This window comes from Mytilus galloprovincialis, chromosome 12 (assembly GCF_965363235.1).
Source record: "Mytilus galloprovincialis chromosome 12, xbMytGall1.hap1.1, whole genome shotgun sequence".
Taxonomy (NCBI): Eukaryota; Metazoa; Mollusca; class Bivalvia; order Mytilida; family Mytilidae; genus Mytilus; species Mytilus galloprovincialis.
Window position 1 is genome coordinate 52,525,814 of NC_134849.1, and position 23,338 is coordinate 52,549,151.

Genomic DNA, 23,338 nt, shown 5'->3' on the forward strand with positions numbered 1-23,338 from the left:
GAGGTGGCTTTGTATCTGTCATGTATATAGGCAAATTAAAAGGCAAAAAGTAAAATCACAAATGGAAGGTGAATAAACAAAGACAAAAGTTGGCAGAATGTTTGTCCTATTAAGAAGCAATATAAATGGACATGATTTTCTTAAAAATTTTCGTCTACAAAGGCAACAAAAAGGGTAGCCCGTATCAAAGGTTGTATACCATCTGTCATATAGATGCAAATAAAAACGTAAGGCAAACCGGAGGTAAGTTAATATGTCGTGTTATATTGTGAATAAACTTTGATCCTGTAAATCAAGGGGTGTCGTTCATTGCTTTGTTAAATATTTGTTTTTCGTTAAATGTTTCCCCACTTATTAGGCCGGTAATTTTCTCGTTTAAACAGTTTTACATTTGTGATTTCAGGGCCTTTTAAAGCTGACTTTGTGGTTTGTGCTATGCTCATTGTTGAAGGCCGTACGGTAACCTACAGCAGATAATTTCTTGCTTATATGGTCTCTCGTTGAGAGTTGTCTCATTTGCATTCATACATCCTCTTCTTTTTTACTGACGGTTTTTAATAGCTTTGATGGCAGTGTTTTCTTTTAGGGATGTTTGCTCCTCTTGTTTTTGAATTTTTGCCAGATATTCGGAATTATCTTGTTTAATCCATGTAGTGACATATTGAAAAATATTAACCACCGACCCCTTATTCTCTTACGATTACTTTTTTATTTTGGTCCTCATTGCTCTTCAACTTGGATTCGAGCGTCACTGATGAGTCTTTTGTAGACGAAACGCACATCTTCTTTTTTTATAGTATATACAAAATCTAGTCCTGGTAAATATGATGAGTTTATTAACATATAGTTTAAAATGTCGTCTATAAAAAAATCTTTTTAAAATCCCAGTTATTTTTCATCGTTTTTAAAAGAAAACAAGTGCGAATGTTTAATACTAGTTTATGAATAATAAATGGCTCATACCTAAAATGTCAAGCACATGGAACCTTCATTCTATATGGTTTAGCTTCTGTATTCATATAATATTAATTTCTAACTAACAGTCGTTTAAAAAGCTTGTAATGTAGAAACAGAGAAGCGAACATCCTTTAATTAATACTTTTTCTGTAAAATAGACTAAAATGAGGAGACAAGGTAGAAACAAGACCAAACTAAACACTGACTGTTTATCAAGTCAATCCTATTGCACTTACAGTTTGTATATGTCCCTACTCTGGGATTTACTTACACATGCACTGCACGCAAAGTTGAACACACACACAGAGATTAATAACGTTTCCGTGTGTTTTCTGCAATAAAGATAAAAATACTCAATGATTGAAGAGAAAAGAAATAGCCAGCGATTTAGTTTTTTAAAACAGAAAAGCATGTACGCATTACGCCAAAACAACATCACAAAGCTCATTCACACTTATATGTATATAAAAACATATTTAAGGTGGTACCTAACACTAAAGGGAGATAACTCTGTAAAATCAGTGAAACGTTTTAATAACGTTGTTTTGTTAAGGGAATATTAAGCTTCGCAATGATCAGAATAAGGGTGTGTCAAACTGCTATATAACCAGTGTAATATTTCTGATAAAATGGTTGGTTCAAATGTTTTTTTTTTTGTTAAGGTCAAACAAAATACTTTGTCAAAATTTTAAGAAAATTAAACGAGCCAAATTAATTTTAGTTAAAGTGTTGGTTTCCACCTTAATGTAAAAGTAAATCAATGACATTGTTCTATACCACATGCAAAATATATTAATGAAATATAAAACTATTACTTGAAGAAACATATGCTGATTCAATTGTTACGAAATAAATCGGACGAAATTTCAACAGTGATGCGGAACAATCCAAATATTAAGAAATTCAAAATCAAATCATAAAGGAAACAACTCGAATTTTTACAGTTTACTCTTTGCATATGTTTAAAACAAAATATCTAGTTAATTATCCCCTCAAATAAGCATGTATCAAGTTGGTATTCAATCTAAAATTCACCGCTTCACTTTACTAATAGTAATTTAAAGACCTAGAGGTCATTTTGTGTTGATATCAGAAAAAAAGCGAAACCCACAAAAATAGTGAATTCCAAACGGAAAGTCATAATCAAATCAAATGGCAAATTCAAACGAATGGATAACAATATTCTCTTAAGCTATTGTTTGTCGTATACATGAGAATTTGTAAAGTTTGAAAAAATATAGAACACCCTAGGCTTTTGTGTAACACGTTTGTTGATCTCTTGGTGATATTTAAGTGTTTGGTGTTTTGGTGATTTTCCAATAAAAACTATTCGTAGAGTAAATAATTATTGATAGTATTTGATTTATTTCGTTCAGTAGCACATCACATTTCAGATAAACATATCTTAAAAGTATATTACAACGTTTTATTTTTTACGATTTTAATGATATTTTGTCACTTAATAACCACCATTGCATAAAACCAAGGATTCAACATATACAAGAAGGTGTGCTTCAATTGTTCTAGTTGTTAAATGCCAATTTAAGAGCTGAAACATAACGTCCGTCCCATTGTTTGGTTTTACATATTTTATTTAATACGTTTCGCTTGTGTAAATTTACACCATACGGAGTTATGGTGGAAGACACAACAAACATGTTACGGTTACTATTAAGAATTCGTTGACCTTCACGATTAGGATTTCAGCTCACTACTGACGTGTGTTCGCGGTTTAAGATCTTAAGATATTATTATAGTCGTCTCACCAGTAACTTTTCCAATTATATTCCCGATTGCTACACTTTTGATTGAGTTTGAATTCATATGGTGGGTGAAGGCCACTTCGAAAGACACGTTTACGATTTGACGGAATCAGTTTCTCTCCTTTTATTTATTAAGTAATTTCCTCAGTTCGATTGTTACCTTAGTTTGCCTGTTCTAAATTGAATTACGAAATGTGTACTTCGTGAAAAGCGCTGTTGTCGCTTTTAGTAGACAAAAATCACTGACCGAAAATCAATGTGCCGATAAATTCGACTCATTTAACTATTATAAAGGGTAGTGTACAGTAGGAACAAACGTTACCTCTGGTAGTCACATATGGAATCAACCAAATAACAAGCTACGTGGGAGCCGTGGTGTAGTGGTTAGGGCATCTGACTACTACCACAAAGGTTTCTGGTTCGATTCCCGTTCCGGGATGAAAATTTAAGAGACTGAATTTTTGGCTCTCCCTTGACACCATTTGCGATAATGGTCTTGAGGAAACAATGATAGTCCGTCGGAAGGAAACGATAAATGGCTGACCCGTGTTAAAAAAGAGCCATATCTTTTGCACGTAAACGACACCCTTGTAGATTTCGAAAAAGAGCAGGCTAATGCCGCTACAAGATAGCACTTGCACCCGCAAAGTGGAAAGGGATAAATATAAGTTGCAAACCTTGTTTCCCAATCCACTATGAATAAATATGTTTAAACTAAACTAATAACAAACTACACTGATTATATTGTTAAAGGTAACATACATGTCATGACAGTCTACAGAGAACAGATACATATATACAAAGTCATATATACAAGTCGAATATTCGAAATTAAATAAATCATACAGTATCTAAACATAGTCTACCTTCTTTCCATTGCATAAACAAAAGAGTAATCGGATTTTTTTTCCAACATAATATGCAATAAGGTGTTTTGTTGTTTTATTTTAGTTTGGTTTGATGATGCATCGCCACTAGGTTTAAAACTTCAGACTACATCTTATACTACATTAATATTTTGTTTGTCAATGATTTGGATTTGTATTTCCTTGACTTGGTTTCCTTGCTTAAAACAAAATATAATTCATTTGCCAGGTTTGCACCGTTATCTCTCTTGGCACAATAACAAAACCTGTCCATCCGAGTTTTTATATAAACAAGTAAAATCACAAAAGTACTGAACTTCCAAAATCCAATCGGAAAGTCCATAATAACATGGCAAAATCAAAAAACAAAACACATAAAAAAGAATGGAAAGAACTGTCATGTTCCTGACTTGGTACAAGCATTTTCAAATGTAGAAAATGGTGGCTTAAACCTTGTTTTATAGCGCTAACCCTCTCACTTTGATGACAGTCTCATCAAATTCCGTTATATTTACAATGATGCGTGAACTAGACAGACAAAATAAAAGAAAATAGTCAAAATATGGGTACAGCATGCAGTCATCTTCGTGTAACAATTTTAAAAGGAACAATTTAACAAAGCACAAACACATCTATCATGTCTATCTACAAACACATTCATTGATTCGCGTGTCTGACGTCAGAAAATATTATACGTAACATATATTTGTTGTTCAAAGTATTTACAAACAAATTTAAAATTTCATATAGGCAATGTTAGGATACAGTGTTAAAAAATATAACATGCTTTGGTTTCAATCCCACATTTCTATAACATAATCAACATCTATTCAAAACAATAATTTCTATTTACATTCAGTGTTACTTGAAAATGATATCACAATTGTAAGGTACACTTTTTTCCTACAGAACCTTTTCCAACCAATTTCTACATTTGAAAATGCCTGTACTTAGTCAGGAATATGAAAGTTGTTGTCCATTCGTTTGGTGTGTTTTGTGAATTGCCATGTGATTAGGGACTTTCAGATGGAATTTTTCTCGGATTTTAGGATTTTTGTGACTTTACTTTTATCCGTGCGTTGTGGTATGCCAATAGTTTTATTTGTATCAATATTGTCGGAAACTCTTTTCTTCAATCTTATAGTTATATGATTGCTGTTTATTTGAGGGCCTTTAAAAAAATCTTTTCCTATTTTTGTAGATATTTAAAAAAAAAAAAAAGCTTTCTTAAGCTTTACATTTAATCTTAAAACTAAGTACAAAACAGTTAAAAGGCTGACTGATATGGAAAGAGGTAATTAAGGCGCCAACAAATTAAGATTAACAATTTAGAATCCCAATATGTCTTTTGCAAAACAAATTCGCCAAAATAATTGTTCTGCCTCAATGTTAACATGGTTAAGGTACTTAATTGTTTTCAAGAGAACTGTTCACATGCGTTTCTATTATATTACAAGAGTTACTCAGTTTTTTTTATATTTTACGAATTACACAACAATAGAGGGCTCCGAGTCTTGCAGGTAATCTTAGAACATTATTTTTCACATTGATGTAGACTAAGAACTCAACATACATGTACTCAAATGATACCGGATATATCTACATTGAAAGAGTTTCTTTTACCTTCTCCCAGAATACTACATCACCATATTCGTCGTTTGGGTATTCGATGTACGATTTTGACTGGACAAGCTCTAAAACATTTAAGGGAAGATCTTTTGACGACAACTGTTCTATGAAAACAAGCAATATTATGTTCTCATTACTTCGCGAGTAGATGCTTTCCATTTTTGCCATATTGAATTCAAACAAACACCAGTTTGACGCAAGAAAATTACGCGACATTATCACGACCGTTTTACGACTGTTATGGATTGCAGAAGTTATATTAGTTGCAATTTCCTTCCCAGGTGTGAAATCTCGTTTATGAACGCAGCAAATGATTTGTCCTTCTTCTTCAACGTGTTTAAGGAATTTAGAATGAACAAATGTGCCGTCGTCGTCAGCATATGATATGAATGCATGATATAAGTAATCGTTGTCGTCTTGCATTGGTTTGATATATCCCTGATGCTTACTTTTAACCATGTAATATAGATAACGAATTTTCCATCTATAACGATAAAGTAATCCGCCAACTATTGCTAACGCAAAAATTACCACCCATGATGCCACTGCCACAATTGTTGTCGTATAAGACGAGCATTTCTTCTTTAACTGGTTGTAAATTGTTAATGAGTCATTCAGATGCACTTTCATTGATCTACATTCTTGTTGAAACATGTTTAGAAGTACAACTTTTGTAGTTGTCAGCCATTTAATGAAGTCAATTGAGTCGCATGTACATTTGATTGGATTCCCAGACATAATAAGAGTTAAGTGACGCACGTGTTTTGTCAAATCATCAAGTTGTTCAGTGAAGGAATCTTCTACGATCGACAGTCTATTATTAGATATATCTATGTATGAAAGTTTTGTCATATGCTTGATTTCAAAGTTTACGTTCTCAAGCATGTTTCCGCTCAAATTTAAAGTTCTTAAATTTGTTTGAGATTTAAATATTGTTACAGGCAAACTAGGAATTCTGTTGTCGGCTAGATTCAGAGTTTCGAGAATGGTCAATGCTGCAAATGTTTCTCCTGCATGGTCGTCGGGCAATACAAAACCCAACAAATTATTTTGTACAAGTAATGTGGTCAAATTTGGCGCTCCAATGAAAAATAGTTTAGAAACATTAGAGCAAAAATTATTCGACAAATCTAGAAATTTCAAATGTTTCAAACTCAAAATAGGTCCTCTCCAGTCGTAAAAAGTATTAAAAGATGCATCTATATATTCTAACAAGTTGTTTGACAAAAATATTTTCGGGAAGTAATACCTTAGTTTACATTGTCTGAAGTGAAATCTTTTTAACTGATGAGGTATGAATATTGGTATAAATTGGTCATCAACATTGGTCTTAAGGAAATCAGTTTTGTTTATTTCATTTAGAATTGGTCGATAGATATGTGGTTCCCTGTCACAAAATGAAGTATCCGAATGTATAGCATCACATTCTTCGTCCTTATCCTGTAGATAATGCGACATTCCCATGTAAGATATATTTACTTCATTAACACTCACCGAAAACATGTCTAGGAGATATTCACCAAAAGTAAACTGATTGTCTGCAATTGAAACCTTTTTCAGTGTTTTTGGTAGCAGATTTAAAACACCCGGTTCAGATTTTTGTAGTCGATTGCCATCTAAATGTATCTCAACTATATTAGTGTTGAAAAGATTCTTAATATGACATTTCAATAATTCTGTGTTTAAGGCAAATGTTTGATGAATCTTATTTATCCTGAGTATTTTGATTGAGGTTGATGGAAGATCATTTGTAACATTAACAATTCCCGTAAACTTCAAGCATCGGTTGTCAGAGAGATCAAGAAATTCCAGATATCTTAGATTTTTAAAGGCTCCACTTGAAATAAAATTTATTCGGCATTTACTTAAATCTAAATGCTGAATATTTGACAAATATTGAAACGTTCCAGGTGTAAGTTTTTTCATTAAACAACGACCTGAATACCCAGACAAATCGAGGTTCGTCAAATTTCTCAGCAATTTGTACTCTGTTCCAAAATGTGTATTCCCGTCGACAAAATCTATCTTCAAAGTTTCAAGATTCCATAAAGATGAAACGTTGAATGCAAAACCAGTATGCGAGTTATTTTTCATGTCAAGGTACCGCAATGCAATTAACGGTTCTAGTACTACGTGTAAAGGTGAAACTGTTGAAGTAATGTTATTGCTATTGATAATTAAGGTCTGCAGATTAAAAAGACCTTGAAATGATTCGAGAGCTAACTTGTATATTTTGTTGTTTGACAGATCTAAATACAGTAGATGCGAGTTGTATTTAAATACACCATTTTCAACACATTGAATTCGATTATTTGCAAGAGATACATTTTTAACATTTCCTGGAAACAAAGGAATAACTGTAATATTCTTTCCAGCACAATCTACACTTAAGGAAGTCTTCTTTGTATACACACATACACACCTGCTGTCGAATTTACACGGGAATTGTTCCAGACAATCCATCTCGTGAACAATGAGCAATACAATAGCGAAGTAATTGACTATGATCGTCGAAAACATTCTTGTGAGAAAATGAGACGCTGCAAATATATTTTTAAAGAATTAGTATGTTTGAATGCTCTTCCCTTTTCTAAACACGAAAACCCATTTAACCACTGTTGTCAGTGTGTTTTAGCTGTTGTTTCATTAAAAATATTGTGTAACCTATTGATAGTTTTGCTACATGGTTTATTTGTGCCTTCAATCTTGTAAGCATTTCTTTAGAACACGCTTGCTATGAAAGACATTTAAGCGTTCTCGTCAGGTGTGTTACTATTTACACACATTACAAATGTTACATTGTATTTTTTCTACCGTTTATACTTCCGCTCTATGGTCTAGATAGTGTTATTTATTGTAGAATCGCTTTGACACGTAAGTGTATGAATATGTTGATTGAAACATGTATTAATGAAACTCAAAAATCTATTATAATGTATATGACATAGGCAGACATATATTTATTGTTTTGTTAATATATCTAACAATGATACCAAATTTTAGAGAACATGTCTTTTTTAATATTCATTATTCGAAGAAAAAGCAAATACCAATTTTCAACTCAAAGAAAAAATTATAATTTGATTATTCTTAAGTCTACTTAAATGCATTCTCTTGTTTTCTATGCTTTCTATATGTGTGACCAAAGTACTTAAGCATCCATTAACCGGCGGCATGATTGTAACACATGTACATGTATTTGATGATGACAACCAATACAATAACAAGTACAATGTGATTTTTTTCTTGATTCAGAGACTCAGGAGAGGTTTACATTATAGAAGTAAATAAATGTACAAGTTATATGAAAACATAAGTATAAATGCAGCTACTAATTCGAAGGATGTGCAGATGTCGTAAAAGAACGAAATGTATCAAATACATCTAAGATAAAAAAAAATCAGCAAATTACATCAAGGTCAAAAAGAAAAAAAAACAAAAGACAAGTATCAGTTATAAAACATAGTACATTCACATGTAAGCGAAGATTGGGCAGTGCTTAAATGTAAGATTTGCAATAAACATGATAAATATGACAACGACTTTGGTAACATATAATCTATCCTCATCAGATTTATTGAAAACGAAATTTTTGAATGGGAACCAAAGCGGTTTAAAGACTTTGTCGGCTGTTGACCATTGTATTGCTAAAAAACGAATAAAGTCACACTTAAAAATAAAATTAAGAGATAACTGTATTGCATTTGAAGCTTTAAGGACGTCCATCGGTAGTTTTACTGTCGCAAATTTAGTTTACCTGGCGACGCGGAGCAAAACAAGTTTATAGTTACATTTCAATCATTATTTCAGTGTAAAATGTTCATTTAAGAAAATTCCGCGAAAAAAATGTTATGTTCTTTTGTCCCTACACTAGGTGACGTCATAGGTATGCTTCCGGCGTCAAACATATACACCGGGCGTTTTCTGGCTTCTGTGCCGCTTCAGAATGTAATGAAATTTGATAAAAAGAAGATTTTTAGGCGCAACAAGTGAGTTTTTTTGTTTATTATTGTAGAAATAACATGTGAATACATTCCGAAATTCAAAATGTCGGCTTCCTTAGTTACAGACAAGGAGATAGAGAATTTTACGCTTGCTGTTGTCCAATTAGAACAATTGTTATAAAATAATTGCATTAGAATACCAAATAACTTTAATCTAAACGTAACTTATAAAGGCATATGCACTTACTAATAAAACATGAAAACATTAAAACCAGTTAACAACTTATGAAAGTTAAAGGCCCCAACATAAACAGGTTAACAAAGAAATATTTAAACTAAAAAATATGAATACGCTTTTCATTATTTAGTAATATAACGGAACTAAAATATGTTTAAAGGCCATTTAAACAGGTGTATTTTCTGAGTCTATTAACGGGTTAAAACATGCCGACTGATTCTTGGCGAAAACTGTTCAGTTGAACTAATAATATTTTGATATCATCATATCATGTTTATAAGGTAAGACTTGATTTGTAAATAATTTAAACTATGCAAAAGACTAGCTAAAGTGCTGCACTGACCAACCTACATGTACATGTATTGGTAAGATTTATCTTAGTTCCAAAAAAGAGAACAAGATAATACGAGGCATTTTTAGATTATAAGTAGAAGAAAACGACAACTCAATGTTCCAAATAACACACCATCAGCCAAATAGAAAATCACATAACCCTATACATAAAAGTTCAGATTAAGCTAAACAAATCTCTGTTTTCTTCGGAATAATTATATATAATTAGAAGTTTCTGTTTAATTCCATTAGACATGTTGAATATGACAACTGACACTAAAGTAAATCAATGTTTATCATCTTATTATTTAACAAATACCAATAATTAAACCTTTTCTAAAATGTCACTTCTTTTTCAATCTCAGGGTGGACCTTATAGCTTATAATTTACAGTGTAAGGATAATTTACCTTACCTTACTTGCCAATGAGAAAAGTTTTAGAATAAACTCATCACTGATACCAGGATTGATTTTTTTTTAACGCCGACGTACGTTTCATCTTTAAAGATTCAACAGTGACGCTCGAATAAAAAAATGTTAAAAAAGCCAAATAAAGTACGACGTTGAAGAGCATTGATCACAAATTTTCCTAAAGGTTTTGCCAAACACAGCTAAGGTAATTTATTCCTGAGGTAGACAAGCCTTAGTATTTCAAAAAATCAAAGTTTTGTTAACAGTTGATTTTTAATTATGAACATATCAATAATAACTCAAGTCAACACAGGAGTGTTGACTACTCGGCTGATAATACCTTCGGTGGAATATAACCTCCACCAGCAGTGGCATCGACCAATTGGTTGTAAATAAACTCATCATAGATACCAGGATTGAAATTTTATAGTTTTGTCTACAAAAGACTCGTCAGTGATGCCCGAGTACTAGTACTAAAGGGTAAAAAAAAAGTACGAAGTTGAAGACCATTGAGGACCAACATGTCTAAAAAGTTTTGCCAAATACAGCTAAGGTAATTTATTCCTGAGGTAGACAAGCCCTATTTTTTCAGAAATTCAAAGTTTTGATAACAGTAAATTATTTTAGAATTAACATATCAATGATAACTCAAGTCAACACAGCACTGTTGACTATTCGGCTGGTGATACCATCGGGGAATCAAAACTCCACCAGCAGTGGCATTGACCCAGTGGTTGTTTTTAAACTCATCATAGATACCAGGATTGAAATGATTTCATCAATCAAAATGGTATAAATTCCGTGCACCAGTCGGTTACATAATGTATCAATATTACTGACACAGCCGTTCTTTAAACGGTATCAATGGCGTCTTTTTATCACGAATTGTTAGAACAAACATTGGAATTAATACAAGTATCAAACTTTAAGAGGCATCAGAATTAACATATGAGAAAAGATTTCATGTTTATATTCTATTTTGTTGTTGTCGGAAAAAATAAGAATAAATAAAAACTCACCAAATATATATACCTCAAATCTCCAAATCAACGTTAACACACTGTCTGTCCACAATATTCCCTTACTAATACGAAAGTTTAAATTATAAAAATAACTATTGAATGATTCAAACGGAAATATTAACTAAACATTTTGTCGAATACAAACTGAACAAAGATTAGATTGACTAGAAATAAATTCAATTCATATCTAAATATCTTTCAATTTGTTTGATTCGCTTCGAAGAGTCAAACAGGTAAAATGATTATAACACTGTACGAGGATAATAATTATATACATCAATTTAAAAGTATTGCCAAACTCAAAAATTGAAGGTTATAGGGACAAAAAAGAAGGTTAAAAAGAATTATTAAAACTTTTTTAATTCAAATGTGTTGTTCGTATAAAGGACATGTGTGTCACCAGTTGGAGAAGGTTAACGAATTGGTTGATCCATAAGATGTATCTTTGTCCAAACTAACTATAGACATGATACCACGTGTTAAATTGTGGTATTTCATTACGTCGTCTGATCTTTTTATTACCAAACATGACTTATTCCCGAATGTGACTGTTTTGCTGAGTGTGAATTCGTTTTCCTTTAAGATGTGACACAGTACTTATCAATCCCACATTATTTTTTTTAGTTTTTTTTATAGGTTTTGTTTGTTGTTGTCATCTGATTTTTTCAAATGTTTTAACGTTTGTAGTTGTAAATCGTATTTTTTTCTGTTGTATTATTGTGTTGTATTTGGGGATACATTTCCGAGTGGCGCCCTGTGCCCTTTTTACAGTTTCCAGGGGGCCCTGCCTTTTTTGAAGATCGATTGCATATTAATTTGCCTATTGATATGATACGCTAATTACTAAATTTTACCTGGGGAAAAGATTATGACTTTGTTTACCACCCCAAGCTAATCAATGGTTACAACTGGTGAACATCCAGTTCATTTTGTAGATTTAATTTCGGATCAACGATATTTAGACTATATATTTGGTAAGAAGTTTGATCAGAAATAACAACCACAAAGCTAGATAATACAATTAATTGTCTAATTACTACTTCAATTAAATATTGATTAGTTTTATAATTTTCACTGTTATTAATATACGTTAGATGAGTCATACAAATCTAATCTTTAATTTCCTCCTAATTCTCTTAATTTTCGGAACATGTTTTAGAAATGTATATGTGACGTCACTTTGAGCGTTTCATTGACTATGGCTTAGGGGGCTGTGATTTTGTAATGTATTCGTTTTTTATCCTATAGCTAGTAAATTTACTGTTTGCAAAACTATGTATTATTCTTGATAATAATGATGTCTTTGTCCCAGGCGGATAATCTCTTAGAATTAGAACGTGTCCTAAGACCATCTTATGACAAGTCTTTGTCCTAAGTCGTGTTCTCGAAGCTCTCATTACTTAGGATTTGTCACATTTTTCGTCCTAACTTTAGGACACCCAATAAGTGTCTTTAGATCATCATATCTACATTCTAGCTTTGTGCATGCTTTTTTCTCTATTTTTCACATGCAGATGAACATAAAATGAAACGCCCATCGGTTATTAACTCGTATAAAGAAATGCTGCATGAGTTTAAACTTTGAACTTCATGTTTTACGATACGATGACACTACGAATTCAATATTCTAATTTTAAAAACAAATTGTTTTCCACTTTAAATCACAATCCCTTTTGATATATTTTTATGATTACATTTGAAATCGTGCATTTGATTAAAGACATATTATTACAAAATTTCGTAAACATTTTATCAATTGGTTTTGTCTTTCATAAATGTTTTTTCAAACAATTACTTTAACTATTTAGAACTTCGCACATCAGATATGTTTAGGACGTCCTGACATAAGATGTGTCTGAGATAGCTTCGAAACACAAATTAAGAGTGTCATAAGTCGATACTAAGTCCATCCTAAAATTGTTCTTATATATGACTTACGACGAATCTCACGATACTTTCGATAACATCATCCCAGACCTCACAACTTTTTGGAACTTTTGGTCATCGGCGATCTTCAACTTGGTAGTTGTCATGGCTTTCAAACTTTTTACATCTGAGCATAGTTTTGTGTGGATGTAGCGCGCGTCTGGTGTATAAATTTTTTTTTAACCTGTTACTTTTGGATGGCTCTTAATCGTTTGTTTCTCTGTCCTATATTTTCTCACCTGAATCTGCTTTTGTTTTGATTGTAGCCCTGTCGTTTAATGTTGTCATTTTAATGTTATAATTAACACTTCCATTAAAGCGGGAGGTTTGGCATTCCACGAAACCAGGTTCAAACCACCATTTGTTCATAAAATGCCCTCTACCAAGTCAGGAAAATGGCCATTGTTACATTATAGTTCGTTTCTGTGTGTGTTAAGTTTCGGTGTAATGTCTCTGTTGTGTAGTAGATCTCTATCGATTTATGAATTTTGAACAGCGGTATACTACTTTTGCCTTTATATGTCACCAGTTGGAAAAGGTTCACGAAGGGTTGAAATTGGCTCTAATTTTTTTATGTTTTTTTTAATCCGGCCATACTATCACACATGTTACATAGAAATACTTATACTTACATAGATTATACTATGAAGACAAAACATATATTTTTCCGGCACTTTCTCTACAATGTATGAAACTATAGCTATGACCCCTTAAATAAACATTCAGTTTTGGTACTTTTTTGCCATTATTTAAATTTTTTCGGCACAATTAACATTGGCCACCATCCACGATCCAAAATTTTTTTATAATGATGAATTCTGTATCAAATTGGAATCTTTTGGTTACAACACATTTTGGATCGTGGGTGGCGGACAAAGTGTTTCTAAAGCTTTTAGGTCTGAAAAATCATCATATTTTGACAAAATGTCCAAATAAGCTTACCTTGAAGAATATTATGTACTTTTATGAAAATAAATAGCTTTTGAAATAGACCCATTTACGAACTAAAATGCGACGTTTTTGGTGTTGTATGATTGATTTGATATTTAAGGCCTGTCGTGCCAAGAGTGAACCTCGTCAGCACAAAATTGCTATTGTCCGGTAAATAATGATCTGTTTAGAAAGAGAAACATTTATTGTTTAGTTAGAGGACTGGTTTTATGTATGAGATATGAGATAACAATTTAGTGAAATTAATACATTCCTTGGATCGTGTAAACTTCCCACTAACACCATACAACATTACACCATTCACCCTTACATCATACACCCTGTGCCATTACACCATACATGTTACACCTAGGTACTATGTAACTTACACATTCTATCTTCACCTTTCGAAATTACCCATAATGTTATTAAATTTAAAAGAAAGCATGCGACTACAAAATTATTCATTTTTATATATCTAATGGATAAAATTGAAAATAAGTTCTTATCAATATTTCGCATAGTTTTGAACTTTGATTACTACACTTTATAATAAAAATGGAAAATGACAGTACATAGTATGACATTCAAAAACAATAAAGCTACAAGATTTACTGCATCAAATGAGCGTTTTGACTATAAATGTCAGTTCATTATTGCTCGGGGCCATTATATTTCACATCCATAACATATATCAAACGTGAAACAGCTGCTACGACCTAACAACGATCAAATTTATAATTAGACTTGAACAATGAACCTGAGCTGTGCATTAGAAAAATGCATTTCTTAATGTTTAGAAAAAACATTCTTGTCAATATACTAGTACTTGAATTATATGTAACTGTCATACTATTGAGAGGTAAAACCAGCTCCAAAACCAGGTTTTTATCCACCATATTCTTCATAAGGGATTGCATTTAAATATCAGGAATATAAAAGCTATTATCCTCTCGTTAGATGTGTTTGAGTTTTTGAATTTATCATTTTATAAAAAAAATTCCGTTTTTATTTTATGTTTTCTTTTACAATACAAAATGTATATATTACATGTATGTTAGAGAGATTCCCTATGTTTTTGACAATTTTGATATGTTTCGTTAATTATTCCAAATACTTTGTAACAAGAATTTAATTTACGATGCACCGAAAATTTGTCTAAAAAAATATGGAGTATCTATTTCAACATATCGCATGTTTTGCTGTTTGAAATTTTGTAGTTCATATATTTCTGTTTGTTTACTGTTAAACGAATTTAGATATGGATCATTAGAATTATTTTTGTCGAGCCTTACACCTACAGCAGTGTCCACTTTCTTAAAAAAAGCATGGGCTTTTAAAAATTCAGGTAAATAAATTAAACAAGATTTTTCGACAGCGATGATTGCACTTTTATATTAGTGACAGATAAACTTACAGACAAATAATGTCGAAGGAATTAGATATCCTTAATACGGACACATGAAAATACATATTTCTGATATTTCTAAAAATTTCTGGAATTCCAGATTAAAAGTTGAACTGTAAGGTTTTTTTTTTTGTCTAAATGTTTTATGGTTTTAATATTGAATTTTTAATAACAGAAAAGTGAGGAAATAAATTCATTAGAATCTTTCTGAGACTTTTGATGATCGCTTCAATGTGTACGTCAAATAGTTCAAGTTGTTTATTATTTCAAATACATATGTTTATGATTTGATTCATATATTGAATTTAGATAGAAGCTCCTTGAAAAAAAATTTCAATTTATACACGCACGTGAATTCTATTTCCACTCTTAACATCCGACTATATTTGCTGGTACAAAGCGTACAGGTAAGCCTAGTGTTCTGGATCGACTCTGTTGTTTCTATCTAAAAACACCTAACGGCCACAGCCATGTCTTGCTATTATATCATGTATATCTTTCGTTTATTCTTCTTGAAATCCAACATAATTGTTATGGAAAGAGCTTACACAGACGTTGCCTGTCGCCGAATCAAATTTAGATTATTTGAATAAAAGACTGTTTAAACAAGATCAAAATTATGTCATAATTGTAAAAATAATACTATGGCTTACTTTTGAGTTATTGAGCTATAATTTTAGTGTTAATTGATGTTTAGTAAATTACTTAATTAAAATGTAATCAAATGTTTTTACCAAACAGTTCACAGGACACATTTAATTCATTACCGAGTTTGGTAATTGAATACATATAAAAACTAATGATAATTCATATACATGTCATTTCAGGTATGATATCGGCGCCGTCATCATGCATCGTATTCATATACATCGTATTCAGTGACATGTTGTGATTTTGTGATGTAAGTCGAAATATTTTAGAATAGATTAAAGATAAGATACATCAATAATTTAGAATTGTCCAATGCCTGCCATTTTCAAATATGCCCGTTTTATACATATGTTACAGGCATTTTTCTTTTTTTATATTTTCTAAATTTAGGCATTTTATAAAATGGAATAATTAACGAAACATAGCAAAACTGTCAAAAACATAGGGAATCTCTATAACATACATGTAATATATATTGTAAAAGAAAAAGAAAAGAAAAACGTAAAATTCTTTATAAAATGGTAAATTCAAAAGCTCAAATAAAGGCAACAGTAGTATACCGCTGTTCAAAACTCATAAATCCATGGACAAAAAACAAAATCGGGGTTACAAACTAAAACTAAGGGAAACGCATTAAATATAAGAGAACAACGACACAATATTAAAATGTAACACACAAAGAAACGGACTAAGCATAAGACAAAATCCTATGAGAATAACAAATATAACATAAAAACCAATACGTCACATTTGAATTTGTAAAACAGATCATCAAAAAATGAACACATCTAATGAAAGAGTAACAGCTTTTATATTCCTGATATTTAAAGGCAATCCCTTATGAAGAAAATGGTGGATAAAAACCTGATTTTAGAGCTGGCTATACCTCTCAATAGTATGACAGTTGCACATAATTCCAGTACTAGTATTTTTGACACATTTTTCTAAACATTAAGAAATGCATTTTTCTAATGCACAGCTCAGGTTCATTGTTCAAGTCTTATTATAATTGGGATCGTTGTTAGGTCGTTTCAGCTGTTTCACGTTTGTAATATGTTATGGATGTGAAATATAATGGCCTCGAGCAATAATGAACTTACATTTACAGTCAAAACGCGCATTTGATGCTTTAAAAACACTCGATCCCGACGTCCCGAATAAGTCCTGCCTCCCTCTAATCTCTTCCCTACTTTTATTTAGGCAAAATCACTACTTTCACTTTCAACAATAAATTTGAATGTCCCAGTTATGGGCATTATGTTTTCTAGTCTGTGCGTCCGTCCGTTCGTTCGTCCGTCCGTCTGTCCCGCTTCAGGTTAAAATTTTTGTCAGGTAGTTTTTGAAGTTGAAGTCCAACCAACTCGAAACTTAGTAAATATGTTCCCTATGATATGATCTTTAAATTTCTAATTGTAATGCCACATTAGAGATTTTACACCATTTCACGGTCCACTAAACAAAAATAATGCCGATATGGCATCCGTATACTATGGACATATTCTTGTTTCCACATGCTTTACTATTTCAATTATATGCACCTGGTATGACCCCTTTGATAGTAAATATTTCAGAAAACAGTAGACAGAATACAGAGAGTCTCTTTATACTATAGACGTAGTTAACATGTGGATAAACCCGAAAAATAATTGTCTCTAAAGAGGTATAATAGTTGTGATTCTTGCGATCTAAAAACCATGATATGGAGAACGCTCTGATTGGCTAATTTATTTTTCATGCTTGTAATCTATCATACGATTGGTTGTTTTTGTGCATGTTTAAAACCAGAAGTCTTATCTATGACTAAAAGTCAGTCTGATGACGGAAAAATATCCGGACACCTATTTTGTCGTTTTTCTCCCAAAATAACTAAATCTGAATAATCATAAAAATTGATGACAAATGCGACTATGCACGTTACCTAAAGAACACAGAGGCATGATGATTAATTTATTGTAGAAGGAAGAGAATCGACACACAAAATGAGGTCTTCTCGTTTAATAGTATAGAGTATGGGTAATTTCGAATGGTGAAGATAGAATGTGTAAGTTACATAGTGCCTAGGTATAACATGTATGGTGTAATGGCACAGGGTGTATGATGTAATGGTGAATGGTGTACTGTTGTATGGTGTAAGTGGGAAGTTTACACGATCCAAGGAATGTAATAATTTCACTAAATTTACCTCATATCTCATACATAAAACCAGTCCCCTACTAAACAATAAATGTTTCTCTTTCTGAAAAAAAACATTATTTACAGCTGATTATTTTGAGCATAATCTGTCAAGTCTTTAGCAAGGGTGATATGTGGACATCCGTGCATGTCTCAGAATTCATTGTGTGCGATTACCGCGTCGTGTATAAAATTAAATCTGTTTCCATTACTGTCTTCAGTAGTTATTTGGTTATTCTGCGTATCAGCTGGTGACGAAGAACCGCAACCCATATCTAAATTCCTTTCAATTTGTAAAGTGTTTATAATATTTTACAATAATTGATTTGATATTAACTCTGGCTTATATTATTATTAACTTTGTTAAAAATGTCTTCTTAAATATCAACTCAAATACTTTTTAACATGCACATTTTACTTTTGTGAAAATACTCGTTGAATGCATGAAGACCACTTCAATCTTCTTCTAATTTCCTTTAATTTTAACGATTTGATATTTTTCTATTTTAACCAATACACTTTAACGACTCCTAATGACTCCTACATTCATTTAGGAACATATTGTTTTCTTACTTTTTCAACATTTAAATGATCACGCAGATAATTGTTATTAGATATTAATAACATTAACGGTACCAATTTCCTGCACCAGATGCGCATTTCGACAATACATGTCTCTTCAGTGATGATCGTGGCCAAAATATATGAAATCCAAAGTTTAGCCCAATTCGTGAAAGGAATCAGAGCTTTGCATGAGGGAGATACATTCCTTAATTTATAATAATTTCTAACATTATGTAACAGCAAATTTTAGTAACACAAAAAATCCGTATTTTCATGCCAGTACCGAAGTATTTGCTACGAGGCTGGTAATACCTTCGGTGACTAACAGTCCACCAGCAGAGGCATCGACCCAGTGGTAGTTATAACATTAACGGTACCTTTCTTCCTGCACCAGATGCGCATTTCGACAATACATGTCTCTTCAGTGATGCTAGTGGCCAAAATATTTGAAATCTAAAGCTTATATAAAAGATGAAAAGATATAATTCAAACGTTCCAAAAAGTATAGCCAAATTCGTGAAATGAATCAGAGCTTTGCATGAGGGAGATACATTCCTTAATTTATAATAATTTCTAACATTTTGTAACAGCAAATTTTAATAACACAAAAATTCCGTATTTTCATGCCAGTACCGAAGTACTAGCTACTGGGCTGGTGATATCCTCGGGGACTAGCAGTCCATCAGCATAGGCATCGACCCAGTGGTAGTAATAACATAAACTGTACCAATTGTCCTGCACCAGATGCGCATTTCGACAATACATGTCTTTTCAGCGATGCTGATGGCCAAAATATTTGAAATCCAAAGCTTATATAAAAGATGAAGAGCTATAATTAAAAAGTTCCAAAAAGTATAGCCAAATTCGTGAAATGAATCAGAGCTTTGCATGAGGGAGATACATTCCTTAATTTATAATAATTTCTAACATTTTGTAACAGCAAATTTTAATAACACAAAAATTCTGAATGTTCATGCCAGTACCGAAGTACTAGCTACTGGGCTGGTGATACCCTCGGGGACTAACAGTCCACCAGCAAAGGCATCGATCCAGTGGTAGTAATAACATTAACTGTACCAATTATCCTGCACCAGATGCGCATTTCGACAATACATGTCTCTTCAGTGATGCTGGTGGCCAAAATATTTGAAATCCAAAGCTTACATAAAAGATGAAGAGCTATAATCTAAAGGTTCCAAAAAGTATAGCGAAATTCGTGAAAGGAATCAGAGCTTTGCATGAAGGAGATACAATCCTTAATTTATATATAATTTCTAACATTTTGTAACAGCAAATTTCAATAACACAAAAAATCCGTATTTTCATGCCAGTACCGAAATACTGGCTACTTGACTGGTGATACCCTCGGGAACTAACAGACCACCAGCAGAGGCATCGACCCAGTGTTAGTATTAACATTAACGGTACCAATTGTCCTGCACTAGATGTACCTGTACAGTTGGCATCTAATGCAATTTTTTCAACTTGACATCGTGATATAATATTATCGCTATCATACTCATGTCTTTGAGGTTATTTTCAGATTACTTTAAGAAAGAAGTATACTTATTTTTGGTCAGACAGTCTCCATAATATTTCGATTATTACTGAGAAATTTAGGTATTGCAGTGTTATCATTTACTTTTCTGTCTGAATTAGAAATTGAAGGCTTTAATATCAGTCCAAGACTTGTGAGAAACTATTCACTTACTTTTCCTAATTTACTTTGTCACTCCATCGTCTACACTTGTAGATATTGATTTTTTTCTCACGACCTCAAAATCATTTATCAGCTATTAATGTCTTTAATCGACAAAATTGTAAATAAAGAACTAACAGATATAATCAATTGAGTAAAATAAACAGAAGTTTAATAACATAAAACTAGAAATAAAAATATATAGATATAGATATAAAAAACTGCAATGATCATTTTTCAACATTAAAATCAACATCAATTATTCTTTCCTATTTCGGTTTACAGTAAGGGTGACTGAATAAGTCTTAGTCTAAAATAGTTGTTCCCTTAACACTAAATTTAGTTCTAAATTAGCCTTCATCTGGTTTGCTGAAACCAAAAAGTTACAAAAATCCACAATAATAAAATTTTGAAAGCATCAAAACGAGGACCGTCCATTACACAATAGTTTCAACTGTCGTATGTATTGTCAGAATTGCAATCCATGTTTTGTAAGTCGAATGTTACTGAGTGAACTTGTAATCAACATACAAAATGTATAATTTAAGTATGCAAACCTTATCATCGGCATTGGATACAAGATATCATTTGGGATTGTTGATGTAGCTATTAGATGATAAAAAAAGTACATGATACAAAATCAACATAAAATGTTTAATGGAATGTTATAAACATTTTCTATATACATGATATAGGAATATAAAAGACAGAAAATGCAGTTTAAAGTTCTGTAAAAAAACATGAAATATGAATTAACTACCTACCTTAATCCAAAAAATATATAAAATATTGATAGAGATACTTTACATGTCATTAAGCAATAAATTTAAATAATTTATCAAAGGGTTCATGTCATAAAATGCCATAAATCATGGTTACCTCTTCAAAACTGATGGTTGACAACGGGTATATTGGATAATAAAGTGAAGTGCACTAAGTTTTTACTTTCAATGCATTTAAATCTGTTGAAATAGAAACGACATGTACAAAAATGTATATGTTACAGGCATTTTCTAAATTTAGGCATTTTGTAAAATAACTTAATTTTAAGGCATTTTCTAAAAAATGCCTAAAATTTTTAATGAAAATTTCACAAATTGACTGGTCTGGTTGAGGCAAATTGTGTAAATATGACATACGTGAAATAGATGATAAAAGTACATGTACATGTATATTGTAAAGTACAAAAAAAAAAGGTTGAGTAAAATAAATTTAAGATTTTTCTTTAAAATTGTAGCCTGCAGGTTTAGTATTTATATTTGACTAGTTTTAATGTCTATAATTAGAAACTCCATAGAGCAACAACTTTGAATTAGTACTTATTCTGTATTTATTTAATGATCTTCTTATGATGCCGACAGAAGGGTATGTTGTTCTTACACTAGAACAAAGATTTGCAAACAAATTAATTCAAAATGCTGATTCAAATCAGAAAAATGTTATATTGAACAGAGAAAAACATGAAATTATTTTGAACAAAATTAAGATTGGAATAAAATGACATTCTTTGGATTATTATCATATACAAAGGTAGGTGCATTTCTTCTTTAGAGCTATAACTTATTAAAAAATTCTCATAATAAGCGTTAAAAGGAAAATATGTAGGCTCCTATTTGTAGGAGCCTCAATTGCTCATCTTGCCAAATATTGAAAATAAAAATACAATGCACTCCAGGAATATTTTAACGATTTATCAAGTAAAAAAAGGACATAATCACATATAAATATTGATTTGACAATTAACTTCTGTTACCATTTAGTTGCCTCATATGCCTATTGAGTATGCATGAAATAATTGCCACTGAAATTTTAGCATGGACTAATTCATCGACAAAATATTGAGACTTTTTGTTTTTCTTCCTTTTTCTTCTACTAAATTGTTTATAGCTAATTGTATAATGCCACCATTGAAAAGTTACAAATTGACAAATTTATATACTTTAAAATTGCAGATTTGATGTGTTTCACTGTTGTGATGTAGAAAAATTGATAAAAAACGACAATCATTGACAGATCCTTTCCAATATTATGCTTATGCAGAGGAAATATACAAAATTGTAGTGAGAGCACATTTGAGCACTGGACATGGTGAAAGAGATAAAAATGTTAAAAGAGGTCAACAAGAAGTACGCAAATGTGACAAGGCATGCTCTGAATTTGCTTAAAGAAATGTGCAAAGGATGTCAAATTAAAAAAAGGAAAATCGACAGTAAAGGTCTAGTTGTTAAGCCGTTGATAAGTAAGAACTTTAACAGTAACATGTTGATCTTGTAGACATGAAGTCTATGCGAGATGGTAATTTCAGATTTATCATGCATTATCAAGATCATTTGACCAAGTTTGCCATATTGCGAGCACTTACACCAAAGAATGCTTCAGAAGTCGCCTATCAGATACTGGATAAATGTTTACTTTTGGTGCCCCACATATCATTCAGTCGGATAACAGACTTAAATGTAAAATATCATCGAAGAACTCAAAAAACATGTGGGCAGATAGTTCATGGAAATTAACTCATCATAGATACCAGGACTAAATTTTGTATATACGCCAGACGCGTGTTTCGTCTACAAAAGTTATATATCAGTGACGCTTGAATAAAAAATAAATAAAAAGGCTTAATAAAGAACGAAGTTGAAGAGCATTGAGGACCAAAATTCCTAAAAAGTTTTGCCAAATACAGCTCAGGTAATCCTTGCCTGTTGCTCTCTCTCATCCATATAACCAGTTTTTTTTTAAATATTAAGTACAGCTCTTTGTAAGAACTAGGCAGAGTGCGATACATGCAGGTTTCAGATTTTATCTATAATTGGCCTAGTAAAACA

The 23,338-nt window shown here is 31.7% G+C and overlaps 1 protein-coding gene across 1 annotated transcript; it reads right to left on the reverse strand.

Annotated features, from left to right (window-relative positions):
* Positions 1-4,610: 4,610 nt before the first annotated feature.
* On the reverse strand, positions 4,611-11,295 carry LOC143054203 (toll-like receptor 4). Its single transcript, XM_076227132.1, has 2 exons — positions 11,161-11,295; positions 4,611-7,755 (listed from the first exon to the last, which is right to left on the reverse strand). Exon 2 carries the CDS (start codon positions 7,733-7,735, stop codon positions 5,186-5,188), a length of 2,550 nt encoding a protein of 849 aa, XP_076083247.1. The 5' UTR covers positions 7,736-7,755; positions 11,161-11,295; the 3' UTR covers positions 4,611-5,185.
* Positions 11,296-23,338: the final 12,043 nt, after the last annotated feature.